The sequence below is a fragment of the Glycine max genome, chromosome 16 (assembly GCF_000004515.6).
Source record: "Glycine max cultivar Williams 82 chromosome 16, Glycine_max_v4.0, whole genome shotgun sequence".
Lineage (NCBI taxonomy): Eukaryota > Viridiplantae > Streptophyta > Magnoliopsida > Fabales > Fabaceae > Glycine > Glycine max.
In genome coordinates, this window is record NC_038252.2 from 7,353,270 (window position 1) to 7,366,888 (window position 13,619).

General features: G+C 37.0%; 1 protein-coding gene across 1 annotated transcript; it reads left to right on the forward strand.

Annotated features, from left to right (window-relative positions):
• Positions 1–1,251: 1,251 nt before the first annotated feature.
• Positions 1,252–13,129, forward strand: LOC100806392 (phosphoglucan phosphatase LSF1, chloroplastic). Its single transcript, XM_003548529.5, has 10 exons — positions 1,252–1,855; positions 1,947–2,053; positions 2,872–3,331; positions 3,425–3,496; positions 4,056–4,177; positions 4,971–5,186; positions 11,496–11,601; positions 11,950–12,062; positions 12,361–12,505; positions 12,831–13,129. The coding sequence occupies exons 1-10, from the start codon at positions 1,559–1,561 to the stop codon at positions 12,948–12,950; spliced, it is 1,758 nt and encodes a 585-aa protein (XP_003548577.1). The 5' UTR covers positions 1,252–1,558; the 3' UTR covers positions 12,951–13,129.
• Positions 13,130–13,619: the final 490 nt, after the last annotated feature.

Genomic DNA, 13,619 nt, shown 5'->3' on the forward strand with positions numbered 1-13,619 from the left:
ACTAATTGTAAATATCTTTTTATCAGAAATGTGACCTTTTCAAATCCTCTAGCCAAATTTGCAAACACTACATACATGGTTTTGAGGTCTAATGCTGACCTTTTCAAAAAATTTAATATGCAATAAATTTGTTGCAATCATTTAGCGATGAGTAGGTAACAAGGCAGCAAAATTTATATTCAGCACTGCATGATTGTGGTCAAATTTTATCTTCAACACATACCACCAACCATTGTGTGTATTCACATGAATACGACACATTGCATCTCAACCACACTTGGTTTGGTTCTTCGATTTGTGCTTTCTTTTATTTGGATTCTTAGCATTACTTTGTCTAAAACTAGATCAGAAAGAGACAAAAGTTTGTTACAACAATTCACCTTTCTTGTTTTGCACCACATGATTTTTACAAATAGAAGACCCCCCTCATTCTAGCAAACCAATAATAAAATAAATAACCAAGTTCCAAGTCAAGAAAAATCTAACCTTCAAATATCATCAATGCTCAAATTTACCATGTCAAACTTCGATATGTCTACAATAGAGTCATTAAGGTGGTCATCATCTCCAATATTTTTAGCAAAACCTCCTTCTCCTACTTCAATATCAATTTTATCTTCATCTTAAACTTCAAATTCAACTTCCTCATCATCAACAACATCATCATAGTCTCCGCAATATTTTGAATCATCAAGAAAATCATTTTCATCATAATTATCTTCATAGCAACTTCCATATCAACTTTCATATATCTCCTCATTGGTATCAACATCATCATTTCCTCCAACTTATTCACTTCCAACTTCACATTTGTTTGCATCTCCAACCATTTTTTAGCATTGAAGAAAATAAATAGATAATTAAATAAATATTCCATGAGAATACTATATAATCGCATATCAACTTAAAAAATATGTTCTCGCTTAAAACTACAAAACAAAAACGTTCACCTGATTCAACTTAAAAAGCCTCACAAGCCTAACAATCACATCGATCAAAAACCCACCATCCCAACCTTTGCACAACACCACCTTTCGAAGTCTACCAGCCCTACACAAAACATTCCTAACTGACTTACAAAGCCACAAAATCAAAAAACCCTTCACCGGAGCTGTCAAGCACACACAACACCCTCTTCAAAATTTAGGGCTCAAGAATTGGGAAAGTGGCACCTTGGAAACTATGTTGGCATACTTTCAAACCATAATAAACTCACATCCCTCAAAAAATAACGTATCATATCCAACGGCCCACTTAACTTTCGCAGCACCACCTTTACACAACTTACGCTCACTCTAAGTCGCCTACTTTGGTTCCCTCGTGGCATGTAAAGTTCAGAAAGCGGATCCTACGCAATCGCCACGTGCACCTTGCATTTTCTTACCCTCACCCCGTGCCCTCTCTTCCGCAAACCTTTCAAGATTCTTTCTTTCTTTAACAAGACCAAGAAAGAAGAACACTTCACAATTCACATGCTCTGCTTCCATAGCCATAAACCAACAACCTTACCTTCAATTCAATAATCTTCTTCTTCTCCTCCTCCTCCATAGCCACAACCATGCTTCCACTCCAATTCGGCACCCACCCTCCACCATCGCTGTTTCTGAGCAGCTCCAACAGCAACGCTTGTTGCTCCTCCTCTCGCCTCCTCTACCACCACAACAGAAACAACAACAAGCAGCACCTTCTTCGCTCCAACGTCGGAACCCTCAGCCTTAGGGTTTTCGCAGTGTCTGGAAACTCCGCGTTCAAAATGAACCTCAGCGAGTACCTCGTCACTCTGGAGAAACCCCTCGGCATCCGATTCGCGCTAACTTCTGATGGCAGAATCATCGTCCACTCTCTCACCAAAGGGGTACCCCTCCATGCATCATTCCCTCGTCGTTTTTTTTTAAAATTTGTTTTGAGTATTTTTATTTATTTGTTTATTTTTTTTGTGATTGAAGGGAAATGCGGAGAGGTCCAGGATAATTATGGTGGGCGACACATTGAAGAAAGCTGGCGATTCGTCTCAGAACACTCTTATTGAGATTAAAGACGTTGGAGATACACAGTATGTCTCAGTCCTGATTTTTCTCTAGAGACGTGTTTGGATTTGGGGAATGCTTAATTTTCATTTTTAAAATTTAGATAATTACAATTAGGCTTAAATATGTTTAAATTCCCTAATAAATGACCGAATTTTGTTTTGGGTCCCTTCTAAATTTTTTTGTTATTTTGAATCTTCAATGTATTGAACCTTTTGTACGGAGTCCCTTAAGCCAGTTTAGTGAAGACATGTCACCTTATAATATTATCAACCGTGTCTTCACTTAACCGATGACATCCACTCAAAACAAAAGTTAAAAGTTTTAATATATCGGAGACTTAAATTAACAAATTTTTTTTATTAGGAACCAAGAACAAAATTCGGTCATTTATCAGGTACCTTAAAACATATTTAAGGTTTTTTCATTGATGTTGCAGCCAAAATGTGGTCCCAGATCATTTACTATAGCATTCTTGATATGACCATTTGTGAGAATTCACTTGATAACCCAAGCTTGTGGAAGCGGTTTGTGACACCTATAAGTGATTAGTGATGATTAGTAGCAAAGATAAATGAGAAACGATAAAAGATTAGCATTATATCATGGATGCTTTAGTTTCGACTTCTGCTTGACTTTGTTTTTCTTTAAATTTGAAAGAAAAAATTGTTAATTCTATCTCACTATGGTATTATTGGTTCTGTATCATGTTTGTCTACTGGAAATAGGTCCACAGTTGTAAGATACCTTTGAAAGATGCGAAGTTACTATTTTGTTGATCATCACAATCTATTCTGTTCATCAGTGTGTTGTTTTTATTTTTTCAGTCTTTTGGTTTCCTCAGGAAGGTGCTAAAGGAGCAAACAAGTTCTTTTAGCTTGGTTCTTGAGAGGCCAACATCTCCTTTTCCCATTCAACTACTGCACAAGATGAATGATCTTGAAATAGTGTTCAATAGAGGTCGAGTTCCTATTGCCACATGGAACAAGACCCTATTGGCATCAAATTTACAATCATCTAGTGAGAGCTGTGGGAATGCCGGATTTTTGATGTTCAACTCAAAATTTCTTAAACCAAATGGAAGCAAGTTATTGGGCAATCAAAATCAACATACCATCACCCATGGTGAGAGAAACATTGTTACTGAACACACAACACAACTTGCTTGTGTTTTTACTGAAGAAGTGTGTGGAGATGGGGATTGGGCTCATGGAAGTTTTCCGCTTGAGGAATATATTCAGGCTCTGGATCGTTCCAAAGATGAGATGTACTATAATCACTCTCTTGGTATGCGCTATAGTAAGGTATTGCAATGTGAATTTACTTGCTTACAATTATTTGTTTAAAAGCATACTTTCTACAATATTTATAAATATTGATATCTCATAAATTCCTAGATTACAGAGCAAATATATGTGGGATCCTGTATACAAACAGAAGATGATGTAGAAACCTTGTCAAAAGTTGAGGTAAGGACATCGTGACATTGTTGCATTAATTCCATGAAAGCCTTCCTTAATCCCAATTTTATGCCTTGACAATCAATGTGCAGATGAATTACTTAATACAAATACAAGCTTTGGTTGCAAAACTTGAATGTGTCAAAAGGAAAACTTAGTTTTGTTTTCTCTCTGTTGACTAAATAATGTTATAGCTATCAACCAATATTTGCAATGTAGTTCATTACAGCAGTGTGCTAGGGAAAATAGCTTTAGTTTACTGCATCCTGCTTATAAATCCAAGACATTGTTGAAATGCAGAAAGTGGTCAACCGAGTATTTTGAGTCAAAGACACGTAGTGGCATGAAAATTTTGGATTCTGTAAATCAATCATAGTTCTTTCTGGTTAGTAACTGATTATTGCATCTCCTAAGCTAACAGTGAGTGATAGCAGTTAAAATATTTGTTTTCTTTGTTCTTAATTCCCCCAAAATTGTTTTTTTACTGTAATAACTTCTATATGAAGTTTTCTTTCCATATCAAGCATTACATCCCTCTGTCATTATAGTTGGAAAATTTCTGCTACAGGGAGTTACTGCTGTTCTGAACTTCCAAAGTGGAACTGAAGCTGAAAATTGGGGAATCAATGCAAAATCAATCAATGAATCTTTTCAAAGGAAAAATATTCTCACGATCAACTATCCGATACGGTAATATAGGGTCCACAGCATGCCAATTTTTTATTTAAATTTTTTAGAATTCATGTAGTGATGATTATTTGTACTTCTTTCGGGATATCATTACTTTTTGAAGAAGAAAAATACAAAACATGAGAAGTGGGGATGAATTGTGTTTTGTTGTCTTTAAAACAATTTAACAGATCAAATGATTTTATATTATAAAACCTGTAAAAGATTATGCAAAGAAAGGCTAGTCTTAGGACGAAAGAATGTTGTTTAGGACTAAGACATTACGGTGGAAAGAATTTTTCAAGATTTTTTTTTGCAGAAAATCTTCATAATTCAATCTCTCTGATCAGAAAAACAGATAAAATGATGTAAGGGAGAAGAAGATCAATGCATGGAATTTATATTGGTTCACTCTACAAGTTAGAGTTACATCTTGTTCTTGATGCATAGCCAAGGTTTCCACTACAACAATTGAAAGATACAAGGATATTCCTAATTCTCACTTTCTAAGCATTCTTTCACAAGTCTCTCTAGTCTCAAACCCAAGTATTCTTTTAAACAAACCACTTTCACACAGTTCCTCATTTTGTTCTGCCTGCTCAACTTGTCTTACCTTTATGTTCCATTTTTTAATTTTTTTTTATATTTTTTCTTCATTGGTCACTCATTACCCCTTTGCGATTGTTACTTGATGATGTGAATTTCCAAAAAATGAATATTATTTAGCATATTTTCATTTGGAAATGGCATTCAAACTTTTGAATACTCTAATTTTGCTTCCTCTCAGACTTTGATTTCTTACTTGTATTTACAGGGAGGGAGATTCTTATGATATGAGGAAAAAACTCCCATTTTGTGTGGGGCTTTTATTACGGCTGCTAAGGAAGAATCTTCGTGTTTTTGTTACTTGCACTTCTGGATTTGATCGGGCTCCTGCTTGTGTGATTGCATACCTACATTGGATGACGGATGTTTCCCTTCATGCAGCATATACTTGGGTCACTGGGATGCACACATGCAGACCTGACAGGTTCATCTTGCCTAACTTCAAACACTTTTGCATCATATGTTTACTTTTCAATTGATTCTGTTAAAGAGGGCATGAGAGCGTGCTAAATATTCATGTAAAAGAATTTATTTTTATATGCAATTGCTAAACAAAAAAGGGTAACTATATGTTAGAAAGTGAGTTTGGACTTAACTCAGCCCTACAAAACCGACTTATAAGATAAGGATTTCCCCTCCACTTATATAGTTGATCTCGTCACTATCTTTAGTTGATATGAGATTTAAAATGTCTCCTTTTGCCTATGGCTATCCGTCATGTGGGACTTTCAACACATTCTCTCTATCTAGGGGTGACCACAATTTAGGTGACTTTTCCAACATCCCACCTCACGGTCTAGGCTACCTGCATAGAGTATGACAAACATAGGGACCCATCTAGGATAGACGCTAATACCATGTAGAAAGACTGAAAGAGATAAGGGAGAAGGAGAGGCATATAGGTAAATGGTTATTAATACTCTACAATGTGTAGCTACCCTCATATTTATAATACTAGGTTAAGCATATACAAGCACTTGGGCCAAGCCCGTATACGTACTAAAACCCTTTTATTCTAAACAACTCTAACATAAACAACTCTAACATTCCCCCTCAAGCTAGAGCATAGATGTTAATCATGCCTAGCTTGTTACAAATAAAATCACTACGGACCCCATTCAAAGCTTTTGTAAGCAGAACTGCTAGTTGGTCGCCTGCCTTGACATCAGAGGTAGATATAAGGTTTTGTTGCACTTTCTCTCGGATGAAGTGACAATCTACCTCAACATGTTTTGTTCTTTTACGATAGATTGGATTTGATGCAATATGCATGGCAGCTTCATTGTCACACCACAATTTCATAGGATAGGTATTCGAAAATTCTATCTCCAAAATTTGTCTCACCCATATCAACTCACAAGTGGTTTGGGCCATAGTCCTGTATTTTGCCTCTGCATTAGATCTTGCCACCACATCCTGCTTCTTACTTTTCCAAGAGATCAAATTACCTCCCAAAAATACAAAGTAGCCCGTGGTAGATTTATGGTTCATAAGAGACATAACCCAATCTGCATCAGAGAATGCCTCCACCTGCATGTGCCCATGATCTTGATACACAATCCCCTTTCCTGGAGCTTTCTTCAAGTACTTAACAAAACAGATAAGTGCTTCCCAATGAATGTCAGTCGAGAACCTCATGAATTGACTAACACTTACTGGGAAGGCAATATCCGGCTTGGTGACACAGATAATTTAGCTTCCCCACTAGTCGTCTGTATCTCTATGGATCAGAGAAGGGAACTCCATCTGAGGTCAACTTGACCCCTGGCTCCATAGGGGTCTCACATGGTTTGGCTCCCATCAAACCAGTCTCATTCAGCAAGTCAAAAATATACTTCCTTTGTGATAGGACGATCCCTTTCATCAAGTACATAACCTCAATACCCAAGTACTTCAAAGCCCCCAAGTCCTTAGTCTGAAATTGAGATTGAAGAAAACTCTTCAAGTCGTCAATGCCTTTACTATTATTTCTTGTAATCACAATATCATCAACATACACCACAAGTAAGATGCTGCCAAGGTTAGTATTCTTATAAAACACTGTATGATCACTCTGACTCCGCTTCAGTCCAAATGCAAGGACCATGTCACTAAATCTCCCAAACCAAGATCTAGGTGATTGCTTCAAGCCATATAATGACTTCCTTAAGCGACACACCTTGCCAAACTCCCCCTGAGCAACAAACAGGTTGGTTGCTCCATATACACCTCCTCATGTAAGTCACCATGCGAGAAAGTAGTCTTCACATCCAATTGAAACAAAGGCCAATGATGTGTAGCAGCAAGAGAGATAAGAATACGAAAGGAGGAAAGCTTAGCAACAAGGGAAAAAGTATCAGTATAATCAACTCCATAAGTTTGAGCATACCCCTTGGCAATGAGGCGAGCCTTTCAATGAGCCATAAACCCATCAGGATTCATTATAAATCCACTTGCAACCAATAGGCTTCTTCCCTGTAGGGAGAGAAATCAATTGATGTGGCTTTGGACCTAACTCAACCCTACAAAACTGACTTATAAGGTAAGGATTGCTCCCTACTTATATAGTTAGATCATAGATGTGTTTTCTTCTAATGTTAGTGAATTTCTGGTTGAGGTATCTCAAAATATCTTCCTGATTTCTTAATGGTCTGTTTCAGACAGTCATTCTTAGTTTGTGAATTGTGGAAGGAGAATAAAACATGATAAACTATGGATTATTTGGGAAGATAATAAAGGTTGTGAATTATTTGAGGGTTGTATTTTTAACAAATTGAGTATGCTATGAGATAAATGTAGGTAAATTGTTATGCTTTTTAAATTAAAAAATAAATTTTGTTTAATATATATAATAGTTTGGTTTGGTTTATTTTTTAATTTAATATAAATTCACCAAATTATACACTAATAGAGTTCTAACAGAAGGATAAAAGATATTTTGAGAAAGGAAACTTGAGGAAGAAGAAATGAAAAATGATATTAGCCACTGAACTTTGTGTTGCAGTTTGGTATATATAGGCTAGGATAGTTAGTTATGACAGCTGTCAATAACTAACCCACTAACTAACTCGATGCAGTAAACTAACTCACTTAACTAAGAGTGTAGTTGAAGACTGCAACGCTCTGTACAATGCTCTAATACCCCCCCTCAAACTCAAGGTGGTTGAGACTTTGATGAAGCCTCAAGCACATTGAGTTTGGCTCTTGGAAAAATAAATCTTGGTGGATAGAGTGGCTTGGTGAGTGCATCTGCCATTCATCAAGAGCAGGAACATGATGAACAATGAGCTGCTTGGTCAAAACCTTCTCCCGAACAAAAAAAACATCAATTTTCATATGCTTTGTTCTTGCATGAAGAACTGGGTTGTGGGCAATGACAACTGCACTGTAGTTATCACAGAAGACAATGGGAGTGCAGAAGGGGAACTTTGAGTTCAGTCAACAGTGTCTGAATCCAAGAGATTTCTGCAGTAGTCTGAGCTAAGCTTCGATATTCTGCTTCTGTGCTGGACTTGGCAACAACCTGCTGCTTGCGGGACCACCAAGATATGAGATTAGGGCCAAAGTAGATTGCTGCACCTGATGTTGATCTTCTGTCATCAATATCAGATGCCCAGTCTGCATCACAGAGGGCTCTAAGAGTGTAGCGCTGACCCAGGACAGCAGGTCTGAGATGAAGACCATGTAAAACAGTTCCTTTCAAGTAGCTTAAGATTCTCTGGGCTGCAATCTAGTGAGAATCTAAGGGATTGGCCACAAATTGGCAAACTTTGTTAACTGAATATCCTATCTCAGGTTTAGTGATAGTTAAATTTTGGAGAGCACCTACCACAGACATGCACATAGTAGGATCAGAAAAAAGATCTGAACCTATTTTGGTGAGCTTGCAACTGGAAGCCATAGGAGATGAAATAGATTTAGCCTCTGCCATATTGGTTTTCTGCAACAAATCCCTGATATGTTTACACTGAGTAAGCAGTATAGACTTGTCAGATTGAGTTTTCACTTCAATTCCATGAAAGTAGGTCAGCAAGTCAAGCTGTTTGATAGAAAACTTAGAGTTAAGTCAAGAAGTGAGATGTTGGATGAGAGAAGTAGAGCTACCAGTGATTATTATGTCATCCACATAGACAAGTAGGTAGTAAACTGTGTGAGATTCAGTCTTGTAGATGAAGAGTGAAGGATCACATTGTTAAACTAAAGAAATTGGGATGAAAATTGTGTGTTCTCCTATGGAGAATTCTCATTTAAATAATATGATATAATTTGATTTCTAGCCTTGAAGTTTGCTAAAAAACCATGTATGGTAACCTACAGCTGGACTAACTAATTAAGGATATAATTACACAGTTACAGCTATACAATCATGCAAGATATGCTGGTTTAAAGGGCCAACAAATCTGCGCAAATAATGCTTAATAATCTGCCTATCAATTCTATTGGCATCCCCCCTCAAATTGATGATGGTGAATCTACAAGTATCAATTTGCTGACTTGGAAATTATGCTGTTGACGTGTCAAAGATTTGGTGAGGATGTCGGCTAGTTGAATAGATGTTGAGACATGAGGCAGAGTGATAATTCTGTGGTCATAGGCTTCCCTGATTAAATGACAATCGACCTCTATGTACTTTGTTCTTTCAAGGTATACAGGATTTGCTACAATCTGTATGGTACTTATATTATCAACATACAATGGAGTTGGTGTTGCTTGTGAATAACCAAGTTTTGAAAGAAGGCCTTGTAACCAAAAATCTCGGAGCATGCGGAAGACATGGACCGATATTCTACTTCAGTAGAGGATTTAGAGACCGATTCATGTTTCTTGCATTTCTAGGAGATAGGGGCATCTCCTAAAAAATACACCAACCAGTAGTAGACTTCCTTGTGTTGGGACATCCAGCCCAATCAGCATCATTGTATGCTTGAAGTTGTATTGTTGCACTTGTAGGAATGAAGAGACCACGGCTAGGAATGACCATTAAATATTTAATGATTTGTTGTATTGCTGTAAGATGCAAGTGTCTAGGATTTTGCATGAATTTTCTGACTGTGTGGACCACAAAAGAGATATCAGGTCTTGTGATGATAAGGTAGATGAGACTTCCAACCAACTTTCTATGTAAAGTTTGGTCTTGTAGGAGTTCACCTTCATCCCGTCTTAACTTGACATTAACATCCATGGGAGTGTCAATCGTGGTTGCAATGGTGAGACTGGCTAGCTGAATTAGATCTTGAGTATATTTGTGCTGAGTGACAAAGATGCCTTTTTGTTGGAATTGTACTTCTAATCCCAAAAAATAAGTGAGCTGTCCAAGATCTTTTCATGTGGAAAGTTTTATGCAACAATTGTTTGATTGTAGTGATAGCCTCTTGATTTGAGCCAGTGACAATAATATCGTCCACATAAACAAGGAGGATCACAATTCCTTTTGAGGTCCTTTGTAGAAAGAGAGATGGATCATAGCTACTTTGGATGAAGGAAAAACCAAGTAGTGTTGTGCTAAACTTTTCAAACCACACTCTTGGTGCCTGTTTTAATCCATACAAAGAACGTTTTAGCTTGCAAACAATATTAGGTAATGGTGAGGGCATACCAATAGGAAGTTTGATGTAAACTTCTTTGTTGAGGTCACCATGAAGGAAGACATTTTTTGACATCTAGCTAGGGAAAAACTTTCAGTTTTTGGTTGCAAAAAATGACTTGTTTGGCACCATTTGTGCTTGTGTGTAGTTTATCGAGGGAGATTCAGAGAGAGATTATTTGAAAACGAGTTTCATGAGCTAAAGAAGAGCATCAACTTGCACGATAGGCATAGGTTCAAATTTTCTTTCGATAATTGCAATGATCGAGTTATAATCAGACAAGAGGCCTTAAGCAATCGAGTCAATATGCTTCTGAAGCATAATCGGACTTTTGACAGAGGCAAGGGAATCAGAAATCCATTCGATCTGCGATAAAAACTCACACATCAACTTGCCTCCGAGACTTGTAGCATGTAGCTGAGTTCGTGGTTGGCGTGCTGTGGCTCGTGTTTGCTTGTGGAAGTAATCGTGAATCCGCTCCCAAACTTCATCGGAGTAAGCACATCCTAACACACGAAACAAGATCGACGTTGAAAGTGTCGATTGAAGCAATGTAAGAAGCACCTGATCTTGTTGCTCCCAAGCTTCATACACAGAATTTTCAATCTTCCTCAGAAAGAAAACGTAGCGGAATTTGTGGATTTGCAACAAATCGCTGAAGACGATGAGACTTGATAACTGGCTCAACTTGTTGACGCCAGAGAAGAAAGGTTGAAACATCAAGTTTATGTGCGATCATGTTGGGAAAGGCAGAAGAAGAGAGGATCACATTCTATTGTTTCGCCATTGATGATCTTACCAAGCTCTGGATACCATAATAGAGTTCTAACAGAATGATAGAAGAGAAAAGAAGATATTTTGAGAAAGGAAACTCGAGGAAGAAGAAATGAAAAATGATATTTGCCACTGAACTTTGTGTTACAGTTAGGTATATATAGGCTAGGATAATAACTAACCCACCAACTAACTCAATGTGTTAAAGGAATGTCAAAATTAAGAGAGAACCTACAATTAAACAGCAATTGTTTATTTGGTTTCTGTTTTATGTCATTTGTGGTTATGCTCCTACTGTTCCTTTGTTTCCCTATTTTGATCCTTTTCCTTCTGGGTCCTTTTGCATTCTTTACTTCCTCACTTAGAAAAAGCATTTCATAGAGATGTAACTGCAGGCCGGCAATTGCATGGGCAACATGGGATCTTATAGCTATGGTTGAAAATGGCAGACACGATGGACCTCCCACACATGCTGTCACGTTTGTGTGGAATGGTCATGAGGTAAGAAACCAGTCATATTTCTTATGTTTTATATTCTCATTTGTGTGGAATGGTCATGTCATGTGGGCACAAACTTGTCATATGTAGCTTTCAATGTGACTTCTGTGTATTTTATCTCTTGATTGTTAAAGAGGATCAAGAGATTAAACTTGCCTTTTATTATTCAGATTGATCATAGTTTCAAGTTTTTTATGCTTATTCGTGCTTATTTATTTGTGGTCGACTGTTAAACAGTGGGAAAACTTCCTTAAAAGAGATTTTAGTAAAAAATTCAGAACTAGGTGAAGCCCATAAATATGGGTTTGGATGGGCTGGTGAATATCACTCCTTTTGGTTTTTTTGTTTCAGGGAGAGGATGTAACTTTGGTAGGAGACTTTACTGGAAATTGGAAAGAGCCGCTGAAGGCAAAGCACCAAGGTGGATCAAGACATGAAGTAGAAGTTAAACTTCCACAAGGAAAGTATGTGTGCTACTTTTACCGTAATTTTTTCTGGGGATTTAGTATATATGCCTTTTCTTTTCTCAACTTGATGACCTAATTGGCTAAAAGTTGTTACAAGATATTTTCTAATATTCTAACCAGTGCCATTTATTTTATAATTTTTTTTGTCATTTGATTTTTGTTTCAGAAGCATAAAACTGATTCCACCATCACCCCCCTTCACCTCCCTCCCAAAACAATACCAGATGACCTAACATGGTTTCCTACATTTCGCATGATTAATGATTTTGTTGCACATATCATTCTTTGCCATCAGGTATTACTACAAGTTCATTGTTAATGGACAATGGAAGCATTCAACTGCTTCACCAGCAGAAAGGGATGACAAGGGAAATGTTAACAACATAATTGTGATCGGTGAAACTGCCAGCGTTCGGCCTTCTGTTCAGCACCAGCAGAAAGTACGTTTCAAATCAATATTTGTTTTTTTTTTCTTCATTTAATTTATCTACTTATAGTCTCATATGATTTGTTTTCCTGTAAAGCTATTATTTTCTTTTAATTGTGCAATTATTTAAGCACTGCAGCGTAGCTGACCTAAATAAAATATCATTTGCAACTTTGAAAATTTGCTTTCTGCTTTTACTTATTACTGCTAATACTTATTGTGATTTGTGAGAGCAATCTGTACTTCCTACTTGATTGTGATTTGCTAGAATTCTCTTGTCTTGTGTTTCTTACAGCAAGTTTTATCATTTAATCACTGCTTGATCTTTGTTGTTCTAGGACGCCAACATTGTCAAAGTGATTGAAAGGCCTTTGAATGAAAAAGAGCGGTTTATGCTGGCGAAAGCAGCTCGTTGTATTGCTTTCTCTATCTGTCCTATCAGATTAGGTCCCAAATAGTTGCATGCAAAATATCACAATGTACATAGAGTTGCAGTTGTTGTACATGTTACCTGTGACCATTCAAAATTTGGTCACAGTTTTGAGGGCACGTTGCAAAGAGTAATCACACGCTGGGGTATGTCTTGGCATTCAACTATTGAAATAAATGAGATAGTCATGATTATTGCACTGCTAAACTTGCGTCTCTTTCCCCTCGTTCGGTTATTCGTATTGAATAATTCATAGTAGGAATTCACATGTAGTACTGGCTACATACCAAATGTTGGCCTAAGTAATTTGCTATAATGGATTACGGATAGGTGTTTTAATTTGAGTTTATGAAAAATGACAAGGCACCATAGCATTTATGTAATGTTGAGTTATAGTTGGGAGGTTTCTTTCAGTACTATTATTAATTCTGTAAATCAGTGATTTGTCCTTTCTTTCCTTCCATTCCAATATTGCATTCTCGACCACTATGATTTCTTCATAGTTTCTTATTTTCGGTTGTTTATCCAAACAATAGGGGTGGTCACAGGTCGGATTGGATCAGATCCGTGGCATTTTCCGATCTGATTCGATCAGGTTCAATTTGGAATGAATTTTGTCTAGTTTAAGTATGCAATCCGATTTGCAGTGGCAAAGCTCCGACAAAATAAAATTGACTAATGTGGAATATTATTGGTC

Bases quoted from the DNA above. Each gene is read 5' to 3' on its own strand.
- LOC100806392 (XM_003548529.5), top strand. From the start codon at position 1,559: ATGCTTCCACTCCAATTCGGCACCCACCCTCCACCATCGCTGTTTCTG. The intron at 3,332-3,424 runs GTATTGCAATGT...ATAAATTCCTAG, and splicing joins TTGGTATGCGCTATAGTAAG to ATTACAGAGCAAATATATGT. The intron at 12,063-12,360 runs GTATGTGTGCTA...CTTTGCCATCAG, and splicing joins GTTAAACTTCCACAAGGAAA to GTATTACTACAAGTTCATTG.